General features: G+C 41.2%; 1 protein-coding gene across 1 annotated transcript in view; it reads right to left on the bottom strand.

Annotated features, from left to right (window-relative positions):
• CUNH1orf21 (chromosome unknown C1orf21 homolog) overlaps nucleotides 1-25,816 on the bottom strand; it is a 233,471-nt gene that overhangs the window by 31,316 nt on the left and 176,339 nt on the right. The window contains exon 4 of the mRNA XM_019635531.1: nucleotides 3,838-3,914. Within this exon, the coding sequence (XP_019491076.1) occupies nucleotides 3,838-3,914 (77 nt within the window). The remainder of the gene's footprint in view (nucleotides 1-3,837; nucleotides 3,915-25,816) is intronic.

Raw genomic sequence — 25,816 nt, 5'->3', positions numbered from 1 at the left:
AGTGGTCTCCCTCATAAGACAAGTGTACATCTGACACCCTACAAAATATTTACAACATTATGGATTATATTCCCCAAACTGTCTTTCATATCCCTGTGGCTATATTGTGACTACCAATTTGTACTTTCTAATCCCCTCCCCTTCTCCCTCATCCCCACCCCCTCCCAACTAGCAGCCATCAAGTTTTCCTCTGTATCTCTGAGACTGTTTATGCCCCCCTATGTTTATCGCAGCGCTATTCACCATTGCCAAGACATGGAAACAACCAAAATGCCCATCGGTAGACGACTGGGTTAAGAAACTGTGGTCCATTTACACAATGGAGTATTACTTGGCCATAAAGAAGAAGGAAATCCTACCATTTGCAATGATATGGATGGACCTAGAGAACATTGTGCTCAGTGAAATCAGTCAGACGGAGGATGGAATCTTAATGACAAGTGAGCTAGTAAGGTAGATAAAATGAGCTTGAAGAGCTGAAAGATACCTGGCTTTCATGTTTAGTGATTTAAAAAATTGTTTTGCAAATAATAAAAACTTAAGCCATGAATGCATGAGAGGGTAAGGTCTTCCTTCCCTAAGAGTTCATGTGCAAAAATGAAATTCAGTTGCTCAGTGGGTTCCTGGCAAATCTTGGCCTGAACACAGTTATTGCTTCATAATCATCATTATTATTTTTCAATTGGACCTCAGGGGAGTGGGTTCGTCCGAATCCTCACATCATGACACTCCCTTGCTGGCACTTGATGCCTGGCTCACTTTTATTTAGTCCGTTAATTATTTTGTTTTTCAAAAATAGCATAATAAGCACCCATGAAACCAAAACAAAAAAACAAAAGCTGGGGACCTTGACAACAACCTAAAGCTAACTTACCTCCCACCCGTGCAACTGATTTATTTTAGTTGTTTTTCACTTTTTATAAATACAAAGAGTGCATCACGCTCTATGCAGTCTTCCAGGGCTTACTCATTTCTTCTAGCATTCGATTGCAGCATTGGGAATTGTTGTAGTACATTCATTTTCACTAATTTAAATATTAACTTTAAGCAAACTCATTTAATATTAACTTTAATATTCCACTGTGAATATAGTATATGTAGTACATTTACCCAATTTCCTGTTATAGGGCATTTGGATGGTTTCTAATTATTAAGATGTTCTTACTTAGCGCCAGGCACTACGGTAAGCACTGGCATCCATTCTTCTATTTAGTCTCCAGTCCTGTGAGACAGGGCTGCTCACCTCCCTTTTTCTCTGAGAAAACCGAAGCTCAGAGACATCAGGTCACTCTCCTGAGACCACAACGTCAGTAAAATGGGCACTATGTGTTGCATCAAATGGAGGTGCGAGGATCATTATTAATAAACCTGCTATTATCTGGTGTGAGACTGTCCCTCCACTCATGGGGAAAAGAAACCCAACCTCATTATCTTATTTTATACAACTGCATAATAAATACGTCAGCACATAGGAAAAGTAAACCTCTTGTCTTGGTCTTTCAGAAGGATTTCTTAGTTGAATTCCAGGGACCCAATGTTCTGACTCACCGTTTAAAACACACACACACACACACACACACACACACACACACACACACACACGCGCGCGCGCGTGCACGCTCACGGGCATGCTGCTGTGTGGAACACAGAGGATTTTCTTCACAATTTTAATGTAAACACACAAGCCAATTTAAGCAACTTCTGCGAGAGCTTCAGTCCAAGCCAGTTTGCAAAGTGTGCTGTGTCAGTGTGTCCCAGTTAAATAAGGATTTGCTCTACGGGGGAAAAAAGGAAATCCTCCCTAATCCAGGGTCTCCTTAGAACTCAGAGATACGAGAAACATTTAAAGACAGCCCATATCAGATGACTTGGGGGAAAAGATGATTTGATTCTGTCCTCAGGTATCTGGGATCCCTAAAGGCAGATAAAGTTAGTGTAGATAAAAGTGATTACCAGGGAAGTGGACTAGAGAGGTTGTGATTACAGCATGGCATTTACCTAAGGCTGCAAAAATCGGTTGTGCCATTTATACTGACATTGTAAATGATAAGTGGATTTTTAACATGTCTAGTTTTCTTTGATATTAGAAAAATGAAGTCCCTGAGTTCATTCACCACCCCCTGAAGAGACCTAATTGCCATATCACTGTAGCCATGGCTACAGCAATGCCAGACACTGAGCCAGGTTACAGTGATTCTGGACTAGGTTATCTTTGTCTCAATTTTCCGGGAAGAACCAGGGTCCCAACTTCTGCTGTTTATGATTTGACTTGTGGGACAACTATTACATTATATGTAATGGTCAAATTTATTTTAGGGTGGGGGTGACTGTGTCAAATGTACTAGCGTGATCAGGACCCCCAGGGAATTTGTTCATATTTAGAAGGAACCCCACAAAAGAGATTTGGGATAACAGAGACTCTTTGAAAAAAAGGGAGGTACCTTCAAAGTCACACAAAGTGAATTTTATCACCAAGGTAGATGCAGTTCTAGAACAATCTATAAAACTACTCATTGTTCTCTTTCACTTTTTAGTTGTGAAATACATAACACATAGAAAAGAAAACATATACGGTTATTTGTACATTTTTAAATAACAATAATTAAAGGGACACCCATGTAATCACCACTCAGATAAAGAAACAGAACCCATGGTCCCACTGTCTTCGTTTGATCAGAAACAACCGCTCTTCTCAACGTAATACCTTTTCATTTCCTTGCTTGTCTTTATTGTTTTCCCCACATATACATTGCTCAGTTCTGCCTGTTTTTGAACTTCATATGAATGAAACCATATGTACGCAGGTACTATCACAGCCTTCCATTCATGAGATCCCTCCATCGTCACAGGTGAGGCTGTAGACCATTTGTTTCCACGGATATGTAGGAAGCCCATCATAAGACTATGCCACATTTTTGTTAGCCATTATATTTTTGATGGACATTCAGGTTTTACCTTCAAGAGCTCACAAAAACAATGCTGCCATAGGTATTTGTGCTGGCACGCAGGTTCCCGAATTTCTGTAGAGTATGTGCCTGACAGTGGAGTTGCAGGGACAGAGGAGGTATGGGTAGGTACAATTCTACAAGATAATGCAAATTGTTTTTCCAAGTAATCATATCCATTTCTACTCCCCCCAGCAGGAGTTCAGAGTGCCTCTGTTCCACACCCTGGTCAACCTTTTGTATTGTCAGATTTCTAAATTTTTGCTAACCTTGTGGCAGGAAGTAGCTTTTTTATATATGCCGGGTGTGCCAAAAAAAATGTATACACATGACTTGTACTCATCTCTTGTTATCGGTATATGTGGAGTATGACAATCTTAATATAGTTTTTTCCTTTCTTAAAATGTGTATACATTTTTTTTGTCCACCTTTGTATATTAGCCATTCATGCTTACTCTTCAGTTAAATAGTCGTTCATGTCTTTAGCCTGTTTTTCTATGAATTCTCTGTAGTTTACTTGTATATTGTAAACAATTCCATCATTTTGTGGCCTTTTACTCTCCTACAGTATATCTGATAAACAGAAGTTCTTAGTTTTAAGATGGTCATAATAATTAATCATTTTCCTTATGATTTGCATCTTTAGTGACTTACTCAAAAATTTTCCTTTCTGCATGGTCATAAAGATATCCCCCTTTATTTTCTTCTAACTGATCTGAAATGTCGGTCTGTTTTTGGGCTCTCTGTTCTGTTGTGTTAGACCAAACCACACTGGTCGCAATTTACTGAAGCTTTATAACAAGTCTTGATTATCTGGTAGGCAAAATGAAACTCACTCTGAAAATATTTTTAGCTTTAAGAACAATATAACAAATTAGGATCTAGAACTTACTTTGCTCTGGGTTGATGAACGAATCCCGGAATCTCCTTATTCGTTTTAAGTCTTGTATTGGAACTAGCACTTTTTTCCTAAAACACATAAACACACGCATATGAGAGACAAGGTGAGAATCAGCAATTCAACAACAGCATGCCTTTTCATCACAGAAATGCTAGATTTGTCTGGGACCCGCCACAGTTGGTTACTTTACAAGGACAAAAGTCCTTGCAAAGATGTTACACAGTCCAGGGAGGACTGTCAAACATTTTAATATGGAACAGAGTCATGAGGAGAGAAATTTGCTTTATAACAGCTATGACTGTTTAGAAAATTATGTGCAACTAATATTTGATTTTTTAGGTTGAGTTATTGAAAATAGTAAGAGAATAAAAGAACAGAAGATTCTAGTGTTAAAAGGAGCAGCAGTGGCACAATCATAGCCATTGCTGACTTGCTCAGGTTAACCATAGTTATTGGGACTTAAAGTTTGCACAAGGCCCTATCAGTAACAGGTACAAGAACAGAACTAAAAATAACTATTTTCCACCCACAACAAATATTGAGATTCAATTCAGTTGAATTAATCAAATTCAATACAAGCCTGTATTCAAGAGGCACTTTTTTGGCTATTAGCCTGATCTGATTTCTTATTCCCAGTAAACCAGCCACATGGGAAACAAACACTCTCAAATCATAAAATACCAACATATCAGCAAGCACCTCAAATACTTCTGCTCTGTACTTCTACACACATTATTATTTTTAAAAATAGTCAAGGTGCTTTACCATTTGCTCACAAAATACACCCCTAAAGTGAAAGAAAAGACTATTCTAAACCAATTTAACAAGTGACTAGACACACCCCAAAATGTAAAGGTGTGGCAACAATTAAAGACCCAGGCACAGGAAGAAAACCTTCTGTGGGCCGACACCCCCTTCTCACCACAGGCAGAGTGATGTGTGGTGCATAAAACAGATGCTCCCAACATGAACTCTTTGGAGTTTGTATTCCTCCTAGGTCGGCAAAAGCCATTTACATCAATGAAACGCCAATGATTTATATGCCCTGGTTGTTTGTTATTTACCATCAAACACAAGCTTATCTGCATAACATTAGCATTGCAAAGTACAGGGCAATTTTGTTTGTGATCTTCCAGGAAAAGAATCATTACAGTTCCTTTGCAGTTTATCTTACCATCCTCACCTCCCACTAAATTTAACAATGTTTTCATGAACATTTAAAAAGGGTACGATATAGATAGACTGTTTGCTGATGTAGTCAGGGAACAGCTGATGAACTACCTTGGTTTTTACAAAGCAGGTAGGAGAACAATCTGAAAAGTCTAATGCACAAGGAATAGTCAGTGGAATTTTAACAGCTATACACGATGTCTGAGGGGTAGTAGATTGGGGGAGAGGGGTTATCATTTTGTGAGGGGTGTAAATGTCTAACTATTACATTGTTTTGTACACCTGAAACTAATTAAAAAAACCCCAAAACTCTAATGCACTAATTCCAGGGGGACAGGGCCCATGTCCTCTCTTTACCATTGGGGCCATGTTGCCTGGCTTAGGGGCCTGGCGCTTCATGGCAGGCGCTCATCAAACATTGGTAGAATTGAATGCGTTGGGTCAGCAAAAAATTAACTTATTTTTAACAGCTAGAGATAAAAATAGCTCCAATGCAGTCTTTCTGCAGGGCCGAAGAAGGTGTAGGTTCCCTCCAAATTCATCATCTTCTCCCTTAAACTGGCTGTACCCATGGATTAAGCATGGAAAACGGACATGTTTAATAGGACAGAACCTTACACTTTTTCTCTAGTCACACGGTTTCTCAAACTCGTTGAGCCTACATGATACTCTGTAATTTTAAACATTGCTGAGGCAGGAAAGCAGCTTCTAATTCTAAGGGTACCAATGACATTTAATGGTATTCTGTGTGTATTCAGTGTATTAAACGGTACTCTTCCGAACCACATTGCCTCACCAAATCTTTCTTAAAAACACATTGTGTGGTTGCGAAGAACAGAAGGGATTCCCCCCAAACAACAGAAACGCAGTGGATAGGCCAAGCACTCCTGCTCAGGAGAGAGAACAAGTCACCTCAGCACACGACTTCCTGCACTTGCAGGAAGTGAAAGAACCAAAGGAACAATGGGGGCAAAGGCAGGAAAAGCAGCTTCAGACTGACCCGTTAGAGAAAAAAAGTGTATATAATTACTTAGAGATGTCTACCCATTATGTGTTTATAATGTGTACTTACAAATCACCGTTCTCCAAGTTGAACGGTAAGAACTCACTGAGCGCTTACTGTAAGTCGGGCACTAGTCTAAGTGATTTACATATATCAGCTTATTTTAATATATTTACATAAATCTTTACATATATCAACTCGTTTTTATGCCCACAGTACCTCTCTGAAATAGGTACCATTACTATCCCCATTTCAGTGATGAGGGAGCTGAGGCATAGCGAGGTGAAACACTTACCCAAGATCACAGCATAACAACTCATCGTGTTGGAACCTGAACCCAAGCACAATGGCCTCAGGGTCCATGCTTTTAGCCACTGGGCCAGCAGTTCTCAAACTTTTTAGTATCAAGACCTCTTTACCAAATAGTCTTCAAATTTTAACACTTTTCATTATACAATATGAAAAAAATCACATTTGTTAAAATCACCATCAATCTCATCAGAAAAGTCTGGACAAAAGCTGTCAAGCGCATGGCGGTATAAAGTGTTCCAAAATTCTAATTTTGGTTTAAAGTTGGAGTTTTATGACTGGCAACAGATTCTGCCAACTGTTTCTCTGAAGTTGTAGGTTCTCTTCATTCATCTTTGAGAAAAGGTTTGCCAAATATTCAAGTCTGAATATCCATCCATAAGGAAGAATTTATGCCTATTTCCCATATCACCGCATAGGCTCTTAAAAACATATGCATCCAAGGCGCAAGATTTAATAAAATTAAATAGTTTTTACTGCTTCATCAGGGACATTCTTAAGTGAAAACAGAATGCATTCTTCCACTGAGTGCCTGGTGGTGGAGAATACAATGACTATTGATACGGTTGGGTGGCACTGCCTTGCTTTGTGCTAACTAGCAGTCTTACTACTCTTACTACCTTTTCCACCATCAGAGCAAATGTCAACACAGCAGAAAAAAGGCAAATAGTTTCTCAGTTATTATTAGGAAAATGAATTCGAGGACTCTCTGAGAACGTCTCTGGGACTCTTGGGTCCACAGGCCACACTTTTGACTCTAGTGTCTACTTTGCATAGAAAAGTATCGATTATTTAATTATGCTATATGCCTTATTTAAGATAAATATTTAACCACCTTATTGAGGTACAATTAATATTCCATAAAATCCCCCCATTACTAATGTACAATTAAGTGATTTTATCAAATTTATAGAGCTGTGCAATTATCTCCCCAATCTAGTTTTAGAAAAGTTCTATCACCCCCAAAAGGCTTCCTCAAGTCCATTTGCAGTTATTCCCTGCTCTTGTCTGTAGCCCCAGGGAACCACAGGTCTGCTTTGTCTCTACAAATTTGCCTTTTCTAGAGTCATATAAATGGAATCATATATATCTCCTTTTGTGTCTGGCATTTTTCACTCAGTATAAAGTTTTTGAGGTTCATCCATACTGTAGCATACTTCAGTATTTCACTTATTTTAATTGCTAAATAATATTCCACTGTATGGACAGACCACATTTTGTTTACGAATAATGCTGCTACGACCATTCACATACGAGTCTTTGTGTGGAGATGTGTTTTCGTTTCTCTTGGGTAGATCCCCAGGAGTAGATTTGCCAGATTATATGCTAAGCTTATATTTAACTATTTAAGATGTCACCAAACTTGATGAGACAAGTAAAGGTTAACGTGAGTGGGCTCGTGAGCTGGCAGGATGGGACAGGCAAGAAGTTAACAGGAGCAAGCTTAAACATTAACCACTTGGCTCTGACTGCCCTGGCCAGCACTGCACCTACAAGCTGACAAGCACCTTACATCCATCATAGGTAGAAACAGAGCAGTTCCCAATCGCAATGACAACCCCCTGCAAGCTAACAAACACCCATCATCGATGGAAACAGAATGGTTCCCAGGAGAAGACAATTGTAACGGCAGCCCCCCTGCAAGCTGACAAGCACCCTACATCCTGCATCAAAAAATATAAAACCCCAGCACTCCTTCTCATCGGAACAGCTGTCCCCCATTGGACTCTGCCCTGGCACAACTCCTGCCAGGATCTCTCTCTTACTCCTCTGTCTCTGCAGCTGTCTCCATCAGACTGTCCTGGCAAAACTTCTGTCAGTTCCAAACAAAACTCTCTCTCCCTTTTTGACTTTCAATAAATCTTTTCTCCGGATACTCTTGTAGAATCTCCTAAATTCTTTTACATTCTGCGAACGACCAGGAGTTAATTCTACACCAAGACAAAACTGTTTTCCAAAAACAGTGGCAGCGCCATTTTACATTCTCACCATTAGTGCATGATGGTTCCGGTTGCTCCAAGTCCCTGCCAATGCTTGGTATTATCTTCGATTGTCGCCATTCGAGTGGGTGTCTCATTGTTGGGCTTTATTTATTTTAAAAAATATGACTTGTTTGGATTTGTTCTTATATTTCTCTGTGTCCCTCAGAGGACCTCATACCTTCCTGCATGGAGCATTGATATGCTTACTGGTTAGCTGTATTCGCATCAATAAGTCAGTCCGTATTCGTTTAATAACATCACTTAACTTCTACTTTGGGTTTGTTTGTTGGGGAACAGGAGGTTTAAAGAGATCTGTCTAAAAAACAAACAAACAAACAAAAAAACCCCAAGAAAACAAGCAAACAAACAAAACCAAAGAAGTACAACGCTGATGGGAACCTCAGCCAGAGCAGACCCAGCAGAGAGCTGAGGCAGGCCAGTCTGCTGTGTGCCACGTTCACGAACAGAGAATTAAACTGGGAGATGACGGAAGAGGTAATAAGATATTGTTTCCCTTGGCAAGAAAAAACGATCTTAATGGTATTGGACACTTATAAACTGAGAACCTAAAATAAACTGTGACCAAGTGGGACCAAGATGAAGCCATTGAAAGGGCCCTCGGCAGGAAGTCTGTAGAGCAGTGTGTTCATGATTTATTCATCCTGATACCAGAATCACATGGGATGCTTGTTAAAAATACAGGTTTCCAGGCCCCTGCCAAGGCTTCCTGAGTGTGAGTCTCTGGGATTGAAGCCCAGGAATCTGCATTTAAACAAGAATCCCAAGTGACCTTAACGCAACAAAGTGTGAGAGCTTGCATTTCAGAGCAAAAGATACCTTCATGTTTAGGATTCCCTCAGCTGGCTTTCCACAAACTAGTTTTCAAACTGAGTCCTGGGGCTCTGCAGAGCTGCCTTGGGGGTCAAGAGGCCCACCAGTGTAGCAGCCCCTGAAACTGTTTTATACTTAGGGGCTCCATTAGTTGGGGAAAAAAGCCTCCATTTTTCAAAAATGTTTGCAAACTAATGTCAGGTAGTGACAGGTTTATTTAAACAGCACATCACACAACTTTCTCCTTTGCTTGGCATAATTTTATTTCTTTATGAACAGAAGAGACACTGTCAGTGTCTAGAGTAAACCTGTCTTTCCTTTCTCAGTTTCTCAGATGCTGGAGACCGTCAAACCAATTGTATTTATGCTGCTGCTCTCCAACCCCTGGGTCGCATCTCCCACAGGGTAAGTCAGACTACCAGGGGGAACTGACAGCTTCTTTAAAAAAAAACTCCCCCAAACTTCACCTCCCTGTTGGTGAGAAATGAAACCTCTTTTTTCCTGTCACGTCTTTGCCTGTGTTGACCCATTGAGTCTGAGAGGACTTAGGCCGCGGCAGCCCTGTGAGGTTCCCTGAGTTGGTGCTGGGCTGGAAGTGTGAGAGAAATCTCATTTTCTCTTTCTGGGCCCCACAGTGTAAAGGAATCCCAGGGGCCAGATGGATTCAGGGAGCTGGAGGCCCAGAGAAAAGTAGTGGGGGTTGGAGTAGTAACTCCCAAGACAGCTAATGAGGGAGTGACACAGAGAAGAGACACAAAAACACTGAATACGAACTTTCCAAGGGTTTGCCCTACACAGAGATTGTGTTTGTTTGTACATTAGAACCACAGCATTTTAGAAAGTTTATTTATTAACTAGAATTAGGAAAATGGGGGTGTACACATAAATTTTTAAAAAATAGGAACACATTCAGCTACAAAATTAATGAGTAATCATTCCAACTTTGGGGCAGTCACCCCTAGAATGAACTCTTTAAGAGCCCAATCTCATTTGATGTATCATGTGATTTCTCAAGGGGTGTTAACACGTTAGGGCACTGTCTCCTTCAAATAGAAAAGAATTTTGTCTCCTGTCTTCTTAATGATGGTGATTGCCTCCTGTCTTCTGCCACATCCATTCTGTGAGAATGGCTGGATGGTAACGAGTGGCAAGGCCCAAGCTATGCGACGCAACTGTGGATTGATGTGGGCCTACCATGTGATCATAATTACATAAAGTCAACACTTCCATTATAATGATCTGCCCAAAGACAGTATTAGAATGATGAGCAGTTTGTTAGCACTATTGAGTCGCGATGAAGCTGGCATGAAAAGTCTCCGCTTTAGGGACACTCTTTATCTATAAATTAAAATACAGCCACGTACATCAGTTTATATAGCAAGCAAACTGTTAAGTGGGGCAAAGCAGTTTTCAAGCACCTAATATTTTTCACACAGTTGCTTCTCACGGTAGATTGGAAACATTCAAAATAACCTGAAAAAAGTAAACAGTGTTGTAAGACACTGCTCAGAACAGGCTTCGTTGTATACCAACAAACCTAGAGCAGAGTCACGAGGCCACCATGTCAGTAATTAAAAGAAGCAAATCATAATGTTATAAATTTCATGGAGAAGTCTAACGTAAGGGTTATTTCAACGAGATGATGTTATCTCCAAGTTTTCTGAAGAAGAGAATTAACATCCAGAGAATTAACTAATTTGGAACAACCATATTTAACTTTTGCCCAAGATGTTTGTATCAGTTAGGTAAGGGTAGGGTTATGCTGCAATAACAAAACATAACAAAACAGCCCCCACTATCAGTAGTTGAATAGTATACAAGTTTATGTTTTGCACGTTATATGTCCAGCACAGGCTGGCAGGAGGGCTCTGCTTATCCTAGCCACAGTAGAAAACCATACTAGAGAAAACTAAGGGCCAGTTTTTCACCAAATCAGCGTTTGATGGTACTTATGTGCCAGACTGTGCGAAGAAATCAGAGATATAATCCTCATCTGCTAAAAACAAACAGGAAAGTGAACAGATGATAGAAGTACGTGTGTGCGTGCGTGTGTGCGTGCGTGCGTGCGTGCGTGTGTGTGTGTGTGTGTGTGTGTGTGTGTGGTGCAAGCACTTGCAATAACCTCCTCAGAGGTCAGAGGGGGAGGTCAGGGAAGGTTCCAGGAGAAGCAACCGGGTAGGGCTAGGTCTAGAGGGCAGGAATGTAAGCCCTGGCAGGGAAAGAAGGGAACATGGCATGTCTTGAGAACCACAGAGAGAGAGCCTGGGGTGCCAGAGGGCATATGAGAGATGAGGAAGTGGGGTGGGTAGGGCTGGGCCAGGAAGGGTTCATGCTCGGGCATCTGGATTTTCCTTTGAAACAAGGGGAGGGGGGTCGGTGGGGGGGGCACTAAAGGAGTTCATGAAGCTTCTGGCAAAATGTCAGCATTGTGTTTCAGAGCTGGAAGCAGAGAGGCAGTCAGGAAGCTGTGCCCGTCAATCAGAAGAGCGTCTAAGAAAGGCTGAAGTAAGACAAGAGGGGCAGAAACCAAGAGTTTGGGCTCTGGAGTCAGACTGCCTCTCCACTTCCTGCTTGTTTGACTCTGAGCAGATTACACCACCTCTGAGCTACAGTGCCCTCAGCTGTGCAAGTGGGGATCAAAGTAGCACATACCTCCCCGGCGTACAGGAAGGGCATAACAAACGACAGCTCGTGTTAGTAGGATAGCTGCTCTGGGAAGAGAGACGAGATGGGAGAGCCGAGGAGGAAACGACTTTGCACCCACTCCATGCTAAGGCATCTCGCTCGGCTTTGAGAGAAACAACTAGAAAAAGAGAAAAAGAGATCCTTGCCCTCATTGCGCAATTGCAAATGTCAGAGGAAAAAAAAAAAAAACCCCACATGCTGCCTTATGATATAAGAATTGGTAAAATTTGAGGTCCACTCGACGAATAGGGGAGACGGAAGAGGAGAAGGAACGTTTGAGAATGACAGCCTCCATTTTTGGCTTAGCTGGCAACTTTTTTCTTCCTTGCTACGTAGGCATAACGGATAGACATTCCCAGTATAAAGGTATGTTTCTGGGCAAGTAGAGGAAAGGTGGCATGGTTATTAATGCCAAAACAGGGCTGGGTAGAGGTGCATTTTTCTTGAAGGAAATGACACGTAGGCTTCTGAGCAGAGAAGCAGCGCGGATGGCGAGAACCTCTGTCTGCAGGCATCTGACCTCACAGTTGTGAACCTGAGCTCAGGCAGGACTGGATCCAGGCGGGCGAGCAGTACCTCTTCTCTCTCGCTGGTTCTCATCTTAGCTTGTCACCGGGGTTTCATTTTTTTTTCATGACCCTGTGTCAGCCCCAGAATCAATCCTTCCGCCTCTGTGACCCAACCGGCAAGAGGGTCGTCCTTATTAGCCCCCAGTTACAAGAATTCCCTGCCTGCCTTTTGTGAGGTGCTCTGTGAAAGGGGGTGGGGTCTCTTAGCAGGAAGGAGGGGGTTTGCTGGGAGAAGAAGAGCAATAGTAACCACAGCGTCTTTTATTCTTCTACCAACGAACTCTCGGTAGGAAAAGGTGTTTTTGTTTTTTTTCTATTACTATACATATTTAAAAATACATAAATTCTCTGTTGCATGTATTATGATTTTTTTGAACGTGTGTTTTTCAAAAATATCTTTCTATGTTTTCACCTACAGGAGTTTGAAGTGAGAACCAGTTCGCCGCCAGTGAGGACTGGTGGAAAAAACTGATTTATTTTTTCATTTATTATTTCTCCCATCACTTCTAGGATGAGTCCTGACTAATTCTAAATGTAGCTCCCAGCCCATACACTCTCTTCTGAAGCCTTTGCAACCTCTCCCATCAGAAGTCAGAGTAAATGAGGGGAAGTCCATGTTTTAATAGTGCCCGTAGGCTTTCTAGCTGACGCACGCGTAAGTTCTGTCACGGTATGATTATTTGACAATGTGGAGTTGCTCGCTAGATTTCTATACAAAGTCTGGACAGTCAATAATCAAATCTGACGTTGTTCTACTATTGATGAACTTTTAGCCCAAGGCTAGGAAAAGACTGGCTGGTTGTAGCTAGCATTTGGGTTGAAAAAGCTCTTTAAAATTGAAATATGGTACTTGTGCAGTAAAGAGTAAGCACCATTCTTTGCTTTTTTTTCTTTCTACTCTTGGAGAAATGTGGTGCTAGAAATATCTTCATTCTAAACTTTGCAAATAGCATCGATCCTGAAATGCTGAGAGGGGTGTGTTTAACCATGAATGTCTTTCTTCGCTCATCTTCTCAATCCTTTCGAAGCTTTCTAGAAAAGCTCTCATGCCTTTCCATATTTCCTTCTCCACCTGTCCCCTCGAATTTGGTGATATGTGAGCCAAGCACTTATTGCTGATGTGGGACCATGATGGGACAGGGCTCCTTTGGGCAGCCTGACACCAAGCTGGGGAGAAATGGTGGTGGTGGGGGGGTGACCTATGGCCCCTGCTCTGTCATTCCTCATTTCTCTGGGATTCTTTTATTAGAAGGCTTTCAAATTAGGGGTTTATTAATGATACAATAAACCTCCGTTTACTAAGTCTACCATTATATAAAAATGGTTTCTGAATGTTTGATCTCATTTTCTCCATTCTTCTCACTCTCTCTAGATCCTACCAGGCAAATAAGTCTTAACAGCCAGTTAGCTGGTTCCTCCGTCCTTTGCCTCTCGACTTAAGTAAGAGTCTTTTCCTGAGTAAATGTCCCTCCCCTCCCCACAAAAAGTAGAGCTGGCAATGAGAGAAAAATAGGTTGAAATACATGTTTAAAAGCTTTAATGAACCATAGAAGCCTGAATATAAGGTGATCCCCTTTCTTCCAAAGACCAGGTCCTCAAAAATGTGTCTTTGCAAGCTTAAATATATAATTTTTTAGGGATGTGGTTGAAACCATCAGGTGACTACATATAATCTATAGTTTATTAGTTCAGCTACACATATATTTAAAACCACACATTGAGTAAAACTTCATATTAATTTAGAAATATTACTCTTTCCACACTTGTCTTTGATGAAACAATTTAAACTTTCGGGTACACCTGACATTAGTGTTTTCACAGTCAGAGTCACCCACTTTTTGAGTCTTTTAATGTTTCCAAGACATATCATCTTTCTAATTTGTTTGAAATAAAATGCAATTTGAATTTTTGTATGTTTGCTGCCTTAGAAATTTGATCCATAAATACCCATTTAGTAGTGGTGATCTCTACACTCTTCACCATTTTCTGTATTATTGTTTCAAAGTAACTGTTCAAAGGCTGCATAGGATGACACACAGAAATAATAACTAAATTAGATTTTTTTTCTCATTTAGAATCAAAACTGATTCTATCAGAAGACCTCTACAAGCAACTAAAGTGATCAGTGACTAAAGTCAGTGTTTTAGACTGATATGTTTCCCCCAAACTTTGTGTTCAAAATAACAAGCATACCCTGTACTAAGACTCAGATACAAGGTGCCATCCACTTTTCTGAAGGATAATTAAAAAACAAACAAACAATAACTCTGCTCATATTCTGGCATATACCATAACATGGTGGGAACTCTTACCATATGAAGAAGACTTATAGGCTATCTTTTACCAAAATCCAAGGTTTCCTGATAACATTCAATGGAATCGTTATAGATTTTACCCCATGTTACAAATGGGATACTGAAATAAAATCTCACAAATGTGAGTGCTACATCTCTTGTCCAATAGTCATTTGGTAGAAAACATGCTGAGGGCAAAAGCCCCCAAACAAAACACGTATGTATGCCTACATGCATGTTTTCTCTCTCTCTCACCCCAACTTCTCTCACACAATTATTGTGATAGAAGATAAACTCCTAGAGCACATATATGATCATGCTTAATTTGTTTCTTACATGAGGCCATATGTATGCATTTAACGGATGCTTCTGTGATATTCTGACGATGGAGAAACATAACTCTTGATTCTTTGTCACTTATGGTCTCTTACAATTGCAAAAATAATCACAACAATAAAAGCAATAACTGTCATGGATGGTACCCCTTCCCAGGTGGCAGACACCACACCAGGGTCTGTGGGCACTGATTGCATTAGTGCAGACAAAACGCCAATCACAGGCCCTGTCATCTGGTAATAGCCCAATAGATGTCAGCAATGATTATTGTTGTTGTTATTATTAACTGTTTATCATTTGATCCTCACAACAGCTATGTGAGTCAAGCACTCACAGAGGAAAACTCTAAGGACACAGAGGCTCTGAGATAATTTGTAAGTTGCCCAAGGTCAGAAAGTTATTGGCCAAAAGGAAATAGGAACTCTGTATCTGTACTTCTTTCAGTAACTATTGGGTTGTCGGAAAAGTCTTGATGCATTTTTGCAACGAGAAACATGGAAAAAATATGTCATGACTTTTCCAACAACCCAATATGTTTCTTTCTTACGAAAGCTACATCTATATAAATTAAATAGGGTGGGAGTAAGAGAGTCTACACGATTTTAAACTGCCCCTTTATGTTTCAATACTTAAAGAAATGAAGGCCTGGAAGGGACACATAATTTTAAAGACACAGGAAGAAACCTGTAAATCTCCCCCGTGGCCACTGCTGAAAAGCAGCACCTGTACCTCCCAGACCAAAGCAAGTCAAGGCCAGACATGTAACATGAGGAGATGAAGAGTAAACAATAGGGAAGAGAGGGGCCAGGTGCACTTGGTCAGAACAGTCATCCGTGAGTCCTCTCCAAAGGCATTCAGATTTAATTTTTTTGGAGGTATAATTAACATATAACATTATATTAATTAGTTTCAGGTGTACGACATAAAGATTACGTATTTGTAAATATGGAGAAATGATCACCACAATAAGTCTAGTTAACATCTGTCACCATACGAAGTTACAGGTTTTTTTTCTTTTGATGAGAACTTGTAAGATCTCTCTTAGCAACTTTCAAATATGCAATACAGTATTAATAACTCTATCTGCCATGTTGTATGTTACATCTTCTTGACTTATTTATTTTATAACTGGAAGTTTATACCTTTTGATCCTCTTCACCCACGTTGCCCTACCCTCCACCCCCCCATCTCTAAAAACCATTCAAATTTAAATTTTTAAAAAAGGTTATTTCTGCTGGCCAAACAATACATACCGTATATCCAGTGATACACTGGACCTGCTTCTGACTATGGAGGGCCAATTGTTAAATATTCAGGAATTTTGAAAGCCAACTGCCGGCTTTCGTGGGAATCAAATCAGCCTTCGTGGGAATATTTACACTATGGAAATTGGCAAACAGTATAAATCAGGACTTTTTTGCCCCCAGGGAGCTGGTTTACCAGCTCTGTGTGTGTGTGTGTGTGTGTGTAAATCATATGTAAATGATTTTGTTTTAGATTTGTTTGCCATCTCTACCTGAGTCTTTGTTCTGCACTTGAAACAGTTTTCACGATCAGGGTAGTGTGGACTTACATAATTAAGTGGAAGCTTTTTCCTCAAATAAATAGCCTTTATCTGGGGTCAGGAGGAAACTAAAATCCAGGGGAATGTTTTGGAAGCACTGGATTGGAAGGTCATCACGCTGCTTTTTAAAAACTGGTGAAAGGGGCCTAAATTCCTGGCTTCCTTAGGCTCGCATTCTAGGACAAATCGCTATGTCCTGGTCCCCTCCACAGCACAGTGACCTCTTCCTGCACTGATGACAGTGAGATCCTTCTCCATCCTTAGCTCACTGTCTGTCACCCCAGTCTCCCAAAAAGCACTATCTGGCCATGATCACTTTCTATCATCATTGTGTCTTGTTGAAAGCTCTATTTTTTTCTCTCTCCAAATCAGGCAGTGGTCTATTCAGGAATTTTCTTTGAAAGAATACTCTAATCTGGAAATGCATTAGTGTTTCCCTGTTTAATCTTCCAAAGAAAATAAAAGTTCAGCTTCCAACAAAATGTGAGACAAATAACAGAATTTAGCTAATTTGTATACAACACAACTTTCAACCCTGCTCTAGAAAATTCTCACTTCCTTTTAATGACCACTGAGGATGGAAATGAGCAACAAGTGGCAGCAGGGACTACTGCTTCCTTGTCCAAATGAACGAGCCTGCTCTCCTGCTTCTGTATTAACCAAACAACTCTATGCCCACCAGAGATCATGAATAAGAGCTGCAGAAAGAAGTGGAGGGAGCATGCGCACTTCATCTGCCCTGTGAAGAAAGGCACGATAAACACCATGATGACACCCTCACCCTCCTGGGTAGAACCACATTCTCCCTCACTGGTCCTGGCATAGACTTGTCATGGCACCTTGGCTTAGCTGTTGCCATGTCTGTCTCTTCTTACTGCAGGTTGTTTTAAATGCTTCAACCTAACAGAATGCAAGCCCCTTAAAAACAGTGGTAGTGTCTATCCCTCTCTGTATGCAGTTGGTGACAGTGGTAGGCACTCAATATTCGAGGAAAGAATGAATGAACATCTGTCATCCTTTACTGGGGAGCTAAACTGTTCGACACCATTAATCTCACCCAGAATACGATGCTGGGCACCAAAAGGGCAGGTGGATTTTAGGAATGGACTTTGGAGCTGGGACACAAGGATGGGGGGACCAAAGGATGAAGGAAAAGCTACAACCTTTGTTGTAGCCTTCACTAAAATTGTTATTGGGATTCCACGGGAAAAAATAGCAAGGAATAATAACATTTGTCCAACCACATGGGCACTGCTACTTTCACGAAACTGGGTTATAAGAACTTCGGGTTTTGGTTTTTTTAAAATAGGTTTTAAATTATTTCAAATAAGGAACAAGAGATTAACAAGTCATTTCACTCCAAATGCCTTTGGTATATTTTCAGCATAAACCTTTTGGGTAATATCAGTAACACATGTCAATTGCTCCTCTCTTATAATACTGATCATGTCATGTAAGACTTTCTACATAATGCACAGCAACCTAGAGTTGTCAAATTCATAGAGACAGAAAGTAGAATAGTCATTGCCAGGGGCTAGGGGGAGGAGAGCATGTGGAGTTAGTTTAATGGGTACAGAGTTTCAGTTTTACAAGATGAAAAACGTTCTGGAGATGAATGGTGGTGATGGTTGCACAACAATCCATCCACAGAACTATCCACGCTTAAAAATGTTACAATGGTAAATTTTATGTTATGTCTATTTTACCCAATTAAAAAAAAAATGCATAGCAAAGGTTGGAGGGAGTTCTCACTTCCAGCCTCCAAACTTCTTTTAAAAGATTTTCTTGTTTGCTTCATCACATCGCTCCTTATTTTTACACTCCAAAATCAACACTAAACAGAAAACAGATTTATGCACAAAGGTCTGTTAAAATATTTACTTGTAAATTTATGAAGTCTGCCATCTCAAAGGACGAATTGTGTGTCACATAATCCATTGAACAACAGTGATCTTGCAGGTTTGGATGTACTGGGAAAATGGCTCAGCCTATAAAGGTTTAAATAGGCAAGGATATTAACAATACGTAATTTCACACATGCAGAGCCTTTTAATGGTCCTTGGACTTCAAGAACTCACAGCAAACCTACTTTGTGAAAGGAAAATATGGGTCTCGATTTGCTTATTTATGGCTCCAATGCCAATCCACTTTACAAGGGAAAATATGATTTTCCAGTGAGGTAATAAAGCCGGACTAAAGCAGCCAAGGGAACTATTAGAATGAATGTAGTGATCTTACTGGGGAAGTACCGGACTTCAGAAAACAGGTACATGATGAGGTCTAGAAAACCGGGTCTCTGAAGGTAGCCTGATCTTCAAAACCCAGACTGCCACTTAACTGTCTGTAAATGTTGCACATAACTTAAAATCTCAAAGCCTTGGCTACTTTCGCTGCAAAACAGGGATAACTGAATGTCTCAGAAGCACTAGTATCCCATTAAATGAGATTAAATAAAATAATGCAAGAATCTGGAAGATGGTAGATATTCAGTAATTCTTAGAAGTTATTATTCATCTTCAGGATATATCACTGTTACCTATTACTACTAATACATTTATTATTAGTGGTGTTTATTTACACTTCTGAGAAGTAACCAGGTCAACCTCAGAGACTTGTACTGAAAGACTTTTTGTCCTGATGGCATGAGGTGTTTGGCAGCGAGGATGGCACCTTTAAAGATGGGAGAGTCCAGCTTCTGCATTTTCCATCACTGGTAACTACTATCCAGAGAGATTAAAGGACATGATGGAGGTCCTACCATTAGTGGCAGAATTCAGAACCTGTGCTTTAACCCAGGGTTCCTTTTTCTTTACTGTGGAACTTCTGTAAGTGGTAGAGCTACAAAAGCGGCTGCGTGTTCGAACCTCGCCTTCGAGTTCTGTCTGCCAGAAGGTAGGTGAAACATGGGGAAAGTGACTTGCTCTCTCCTGGGATGGCAGAATGAGTAATGACACCAGCGAACAGTTACTGAGTTTGCTAGGCACCCCTGAGGGGAATTCCAGGGGTGTGCTTGAACACGTTAGGAATGAAGCAATGAAAGAACCCTAAAACATACAAAAACATACATGGAAGCCTTGTAGCACCGTAAGAGAATATGCCTCGCTGTGCACACTGCCATGATCCAACCTCAGGAGACCAGGGCTCCCTGGCTGTCTGTCCTAGTTGAGCATGGAACACTGGACACGTGACCGGGAGCTCTGTTCACACAGGCGGGACCTGTGGACTGTGGGCTTTAGGGAGGTGACAGGGCTTTTTAGTTACATAACCTCCAAGAGCAGTGTGCTTGGGTCTGTTTACTCAGGCTGGTAGGGGCCCCACAGAAGGCGCATCTCATCTCGTCTTGGATAGTCTAAGCCTTGCCAGCATCCCTGGCAGCCAGATGCAGGAAAGGCAACCAAGAATCTTGACATTCAGAAAGCAGCCCTTCACTCGAAAGCCCTGATTTCCGTGTGGCCTCCTTGCCCTTCATAGCACATGGCTGCAAGGAACGGACAAGAGGACCTGGGAGTCTGCTTTTTATACCGACTTTCAGTGAAACCTCTTGTGTTTGGGCCCACCTTCACCTCCATTCCCAGAAATAGCTGGTGCCAGCAATTCTGGAGTCTTCTGTTCATTCTACAGCCTAACTGGCGGTCTTGGGTTTGCTAGAGAGTCCCCACTCTCTCTCTGCTTTTCATCTCGCAGAATGTTGATAGGATGTCTTCTATGCTTCTTAGGCATAGAGGATTATTATTACCTTGTAGAACTCTTTAACTGTTGTTTGCTTGGCATTTCAGAAGTAAATAAAGGATAATGTCTACGTTCTACCCATTCTGCCTCTCCGTGAACATTGTCAATCCTACAACTGTATACCGTTGGCTGTTATTATTATCCCCATTCAGCGCTGAGGAAACTGAGTTTTAGCAACTTGCCCAAGGTCTCTCGGAGGGTTTGAACTCAGGTCTTCCTGATGTCAGAGCCCACGCTGTAGATCGTGACCATAGGCAAGCATCCATGGTGAAACAGTGATAATACCTGTCGCTTGTCATTGAGCGTTCACCATGAGGTTTGTGTGTATTAACTGCAACAGCTCTGTGAGACAGGTACTATTAACCCATTTTACAGAGGAGGAAATTGAGTCACAGAGTGGTTAAAAAGTCTGCCCAAGATCACAGAACCCAGAGAATCTGGCTCCAGAGGCTGTGGTCTTAACACCCACTAAGGACAGTTCAGTGAACTACTTCTACCTTGGGGTTTCTGTGATGTACTTTAGGACCCTGCTCGGGCTGCGCTCTTTTCTCTTTCCTGATAACTTACTCCGGCAGAAAACAAAAATCTCCTTAAACCAGCCAACCAAAGCTGAGGCAATGAATAGAAGACAGCCAGGGTTAAAGTAAAATCATTTTGAAAATGTGTGCACAAGAAATTATTCTACTAGATTACGCTACCCTCCATTTATAGTTACCTTCAGACACGGAATAATGTGAAAACTATGCCAATATAACTAGACCTGTAAAAAACACATACTTTTTAAAAGAGGAAATGACAACGAGAATGTGCTTCCTTGTCTGACAGCCTAAAATTATGCATGCTAGGGGGTGCTCTTGAACAATTTTAGGGGCCTTGTCCATTTGGTGTCCTTAGATTTGCCTGCAGTAATGCTTTGGGGTAGGGTGGGCTTTAATTTTGAATTAAAATCTGTTTAACCTCAGCCTGGTAACTGTGAGCCAACACAATATTTTACTGTAGAGAAAATTTAAAAATAAGTTCTATTCATTGAATGTACAGGTACTGTATTTCCCCATGTATAGGATGCACCCTTTTTCGAAAATTTTGGGGTCTAAAAACTGGGTGCATCTTATACAGTGGTTGTAGATTTTTTTTACTTGCATTTCCCACTTTTTTCGTGCTTATTTTTGTACTCATACAACCACTGTATAAGACGCACCCAGTTTTTAGACCCCAAATTTTTCAAAAAAGGGTGCGTCTTCTACATGGGGGAAATACGGTAGTTCTTACTCATGTAGAAGCATTAATCACCCATTCTGGTCTTTTCCACTTGCGTGTCCCAGAACTCAATTAAAAGATAATGAAATGGAGGTGTTAAATCCAAAGCAGGTGTCACTGTCTCTAGAGCCTTGTTGATGGTGTCAAGACTTGTGTCTCAGGGCAGTTAATAGAATCTTTTAGCCAAAGGAAGCACAAAACCAAATTAGCAGGACCAAAACATTAGCAATCAGGAAATCTTAGTTCTAACTGAGTTGCTCCGCAATTAAGCTAAATGACCTAAGTACATGTTAATAAATCATGATGCAGTAAATACATAGGATTAAGAAGGTTAGAAAGCATAGCTTATGCTGAATTTGGATGCACAAGCTCAGTCTAACATACACATAAAGGGCGGAACAACGTGCAGACCCACCTCCAAAGGCCATTAATTCCAAGGAGGAATTAATATACATTTTTCTATAACTGGATATACATATATAGCCTTCTCTGAACTTTCAATAGCAGTCTAAAAATTAGTTATTCTAGAACTGTGCCTACTACACAACATAATTGTAGTAGGGGAGGTCTAAAATTTTTTTGAATGAATACGGAGTACCTATTTGTTGTCATGCAGCTATCCTGCCGTCTGTCCCCCTGCGCTTAACCCTAAACTGACCCTTTTGAGGACAGTGCTCATACACCTTGTGTCTCCCTGTTTGGCTCTAAAGGATGGCCGGTTAGTCAATGACGGGTAAGATTTTTCATGGGAGGAACAACCTAAGACAGGCATGGTCGGTTGCAGGCCATCAGGAGAAATCTCGGGGCTGATGGAGGTGGGCATGGGCCCTCACCCGCCCCCCAAAAAAAGACTGGAGGTTTTCTACCTCGGTAGCTACATTCCTTCCCTCAACCTGCTTGGGAAGTGACCTGAAGGTGTGATAGTATCTGTCCTCAGCATAATAATCTTATCTTCCTGGGGTCCTATGCATATAGGGTGTGTGAAGGCAGAGTATCTGTTTTATCACTGCGGGTCTCCGGTAATAGCAGCTTGCAGGCATGGGTAATTTTGGCTTGAGCAAGTTCTCAGGAATGAGACTCACAGACTGTGGAGAGAACAATGCTACTTCCAGGTGGGTGGAGAAATAAAAGTGGTGTGTCGGCCCGATTAGGGGCTCTTAGTCCATGAGGCTGGAGACCCTTGGCCCCACACTTATTTAACTCTTGACTGCTGTTTCTTTTATTTCTTAACCCTTCGCCACCCTCTCTCGTTCTCCCACTGCTCATGTCGTGCAGGACGCGACACCTATTCACTCCAGCACTTAACAAGTGTGCGGCACTTTAGTACGTGCTTCTTAAAAGGAAACGAATGGTCTACGTGTGCTGAGAGGCACTGTGTGATGAATGACATTGTACCAAGCTATCGCTATGTTGCTTTGATCATTCCCTTCCTGCTTCGTACGTCGCTCCTCCCATAGGGAGTGAATGACTCGAAGTAGGAGACAAGGCCATACAATTCTATTCTGGTACTTCACGCAGCTGCTAGGGTGGTCTGGGCAAAAGGCACTCAGCGAACACTTGTTGATTCGTCCATTGTTCAGACAGACAGAAATGTGAGCTAATAAATTAGCCGAGGGAGTGTACCCAAGGTCATGGGTGCATTCCTATAGTTCAGGGAGAGCTACTATTACTCGGAACTGCGGCTTAAAAGTGGAGGTGAACGGCCCAATACAATTTTGCTAAAAGAACCATTTACCTTCTTGGAAATTACTAAGTCAAACGTAACTTTTTCCTTCCAGTTCTCAAGTCCAAGATAATTATTGCTTACGATGAGAAGACCTGACAGCTTTTGGAGTACTGAGGTGAAGTGGTTTTTCCTGCTATACACCAAACCACATTGAGTTACTCCATGTACTAGTTTTTTTAAAAAAAACCACTGAAGTTTGGGCTTGGAAATAGCTTTTAGCAGCATACACAACACATGGGTCCTTTTTCAGTGGGCAACTTGGAAGCTACTATTCTGGGATACAGACTAAAAAAAGAAAACCCCAAAGCCTTTTGGTGGGCATAAATGATTCTCATATGATTTTTTTAAAAAAAGGAACTAGGGGAAAAACCCAAAGTGTCATATTTAAAGAAATCCTAAAAATATACCCATTCATTCAATAGGGAATGTCAGACTTTTGGAACCAGAAGTTAGTTACTTTTCAGGGACCAATTTCAAATATTTAGGAGAGAAAACACCTTGAGTACAGTATTGGGGCTAAGGCAAATGAACTGATTACGTCCTTTAACTAACTCACATCTGTTGATCCTAAAATGCCAAATTTTGGCTTTACCTTGTCACTGAACGTTTGTTGTTAGTCACCCAAGTGACATCTATCTGATTGTACCAGGCCAAGGGCCTGTAGCGCTGCTCAACGTGGTTTGCCAACATTTAGCAAGTATCCTCCCAACTCCCCACACCTGTAGCCATGGAAATTGGGGGGGGGGGCGGCACACTTATGTGTGTGAGGAGTGCAGAGGGTTGAGTGATGGAATCAGCTCTGAAATACATGAAAATGCCTCTTGTTCAGGTCCTGGGAGATTCACCTTGGGCTCAGCAAACCCACTGCCATGCCATTTATTCTAAATAGGGTAAATGAGCTTGTCAAGATGATCTCCGCTAAAATTGGATTATTCCACAAACGCTGGAAATGATTTCTACCTCGCAAAAGATTTCTCACAGAGAACACAAATTGCTTTGAAAACAAGAGTGCTTAGGCAATGCTTAACAGAATTAAGGAAATAAACAGTTTTCAAAAGGCCCTTAAGCATATAAGAGAGCATCGTTTACACGTAGACAACTGAAGCACTAATGAAAAAGAATTCCTATCTATTCATGAAAACAGGTCCAAATTTAAGAGCTGCCATTAGTCACCTTCTCATCAATCGATGCTCAAAGAATCATTCAAGGTAAAGGAAAGAATTAATTTCATAGGGGCAATTTGCCAGGGACTGGCTCCTTGTAGAGGTGGTGAGCCTGGGATCATGCCTGTTACATTTGATGATTCTGGAAAGCCGGCTTCTATGGGCTCATGGCTTGCTGGTCTGGAGTTGATGTCTGGGAAGAGGCTGGTTACCCCAGTTAGGTGATCCTTTATCTGCAGACAAGACACCTAGCCAGAAGACTTTCAGCTAATTATAGATTCTCCAGGAAAGGGGGAGGAGGGATGTTATAAGGCTCGAAAGGGGAATGTCTGAATTTCCTTTAAAATATTCTGACTTGCCTTTTCTTTTGGCTCATATGAACCGGTGCAGTTTTGCTATCAATTAAAGAAGAACATTACTAGGCTTTCTGACTTTATACACCTCAGAGAATCTTACACATTCTAGTAGGTTAATACAAAAGGTTTCTTAATCTCTAGGTTTGCACGAGTCTTTCATAGCTTTTCGTTGGTTCTTAGAAGCTCCAAACATGAATTTACTCTTTAATTTCATCTCTTACTCACCTTTGGGTAAAATAATCCAACATCTGTGATGCACTACTGACCGGTGCGGTGCCGTAACGTCTCTTAAGGCAACGTAAACATGACCTTCTTTTCTGGCCTCTTCCACTAAGCAGAAAATGTGACTAATCATGACTGTCAAATGCATGTCTTACTCTGTTATCAGGCATCTTACATGAATTCTCGCTAACCTTTTAAATCACTTGGCATTTTACGGGCTGCCTGCTCCAACAAGTACATACTGGGGACTCCTTATCCACATGTCACAGATAAGGAAATTCAAGCTCAGAAAATATTAGGCAACTTAATTTTCATGTTCACTGGGGTAGGAACTGGCAGAGTCTAAACTCTAACAGGCTGCCTGACTCACCTCTCTCCTCTCCCTTCTCATTCCATGGTTCCACTTACAAAGGCAGCATTACCAGTGAGCAGTGATTGGGCTCTTAGTTCTCGCCAAGCGTTGCCCAAAGGTTTTAATATCGATTAACTGATTTAACCTCACAATTCTATGAGGAAGTACTATTATTATTACAGTCACCATTTCAGATGAAGGAGCAGAGAGCTTAAGGATTCAGCCCCAGCTCACACATTTGACTCCCGACAACCAAAGCGGGCAGCCTGGTGACCCAGTGAGTTCCCTTCTCTCACCAGGGGTGGCAGCTGGCTGCTAAAAGACCCTGTGTCTGGGGTGCTGAATAAGGGTCCTTGAGCTGGGTAGGTGACCTTCTTCCAGCTAAAGATCTATAGATGCTTTTGTTCACAGCCTAATGGTTT

This window comes from Hipposideros armiger, unplaced genomic scaffold (genome assembly GCF_001890085.2).
Source record: "Hipposideros armiger isolate ML-2016 unplaced genomic scaffold, ASM189008v1 scaffold_22, whole genome shotgun sequence".
Lineage (NCBI taxonomy): Eukaryota > Metazoa > Chordata > Mammalia > Chiroptera > Hipposideridae > Hipposideros > Hipposideros armiger.
The sequence above is the reverse complement of the archived record's forward strand: the minus strand, read 5'-3'. Positions and strand labels throughout refer to the sequence as shown.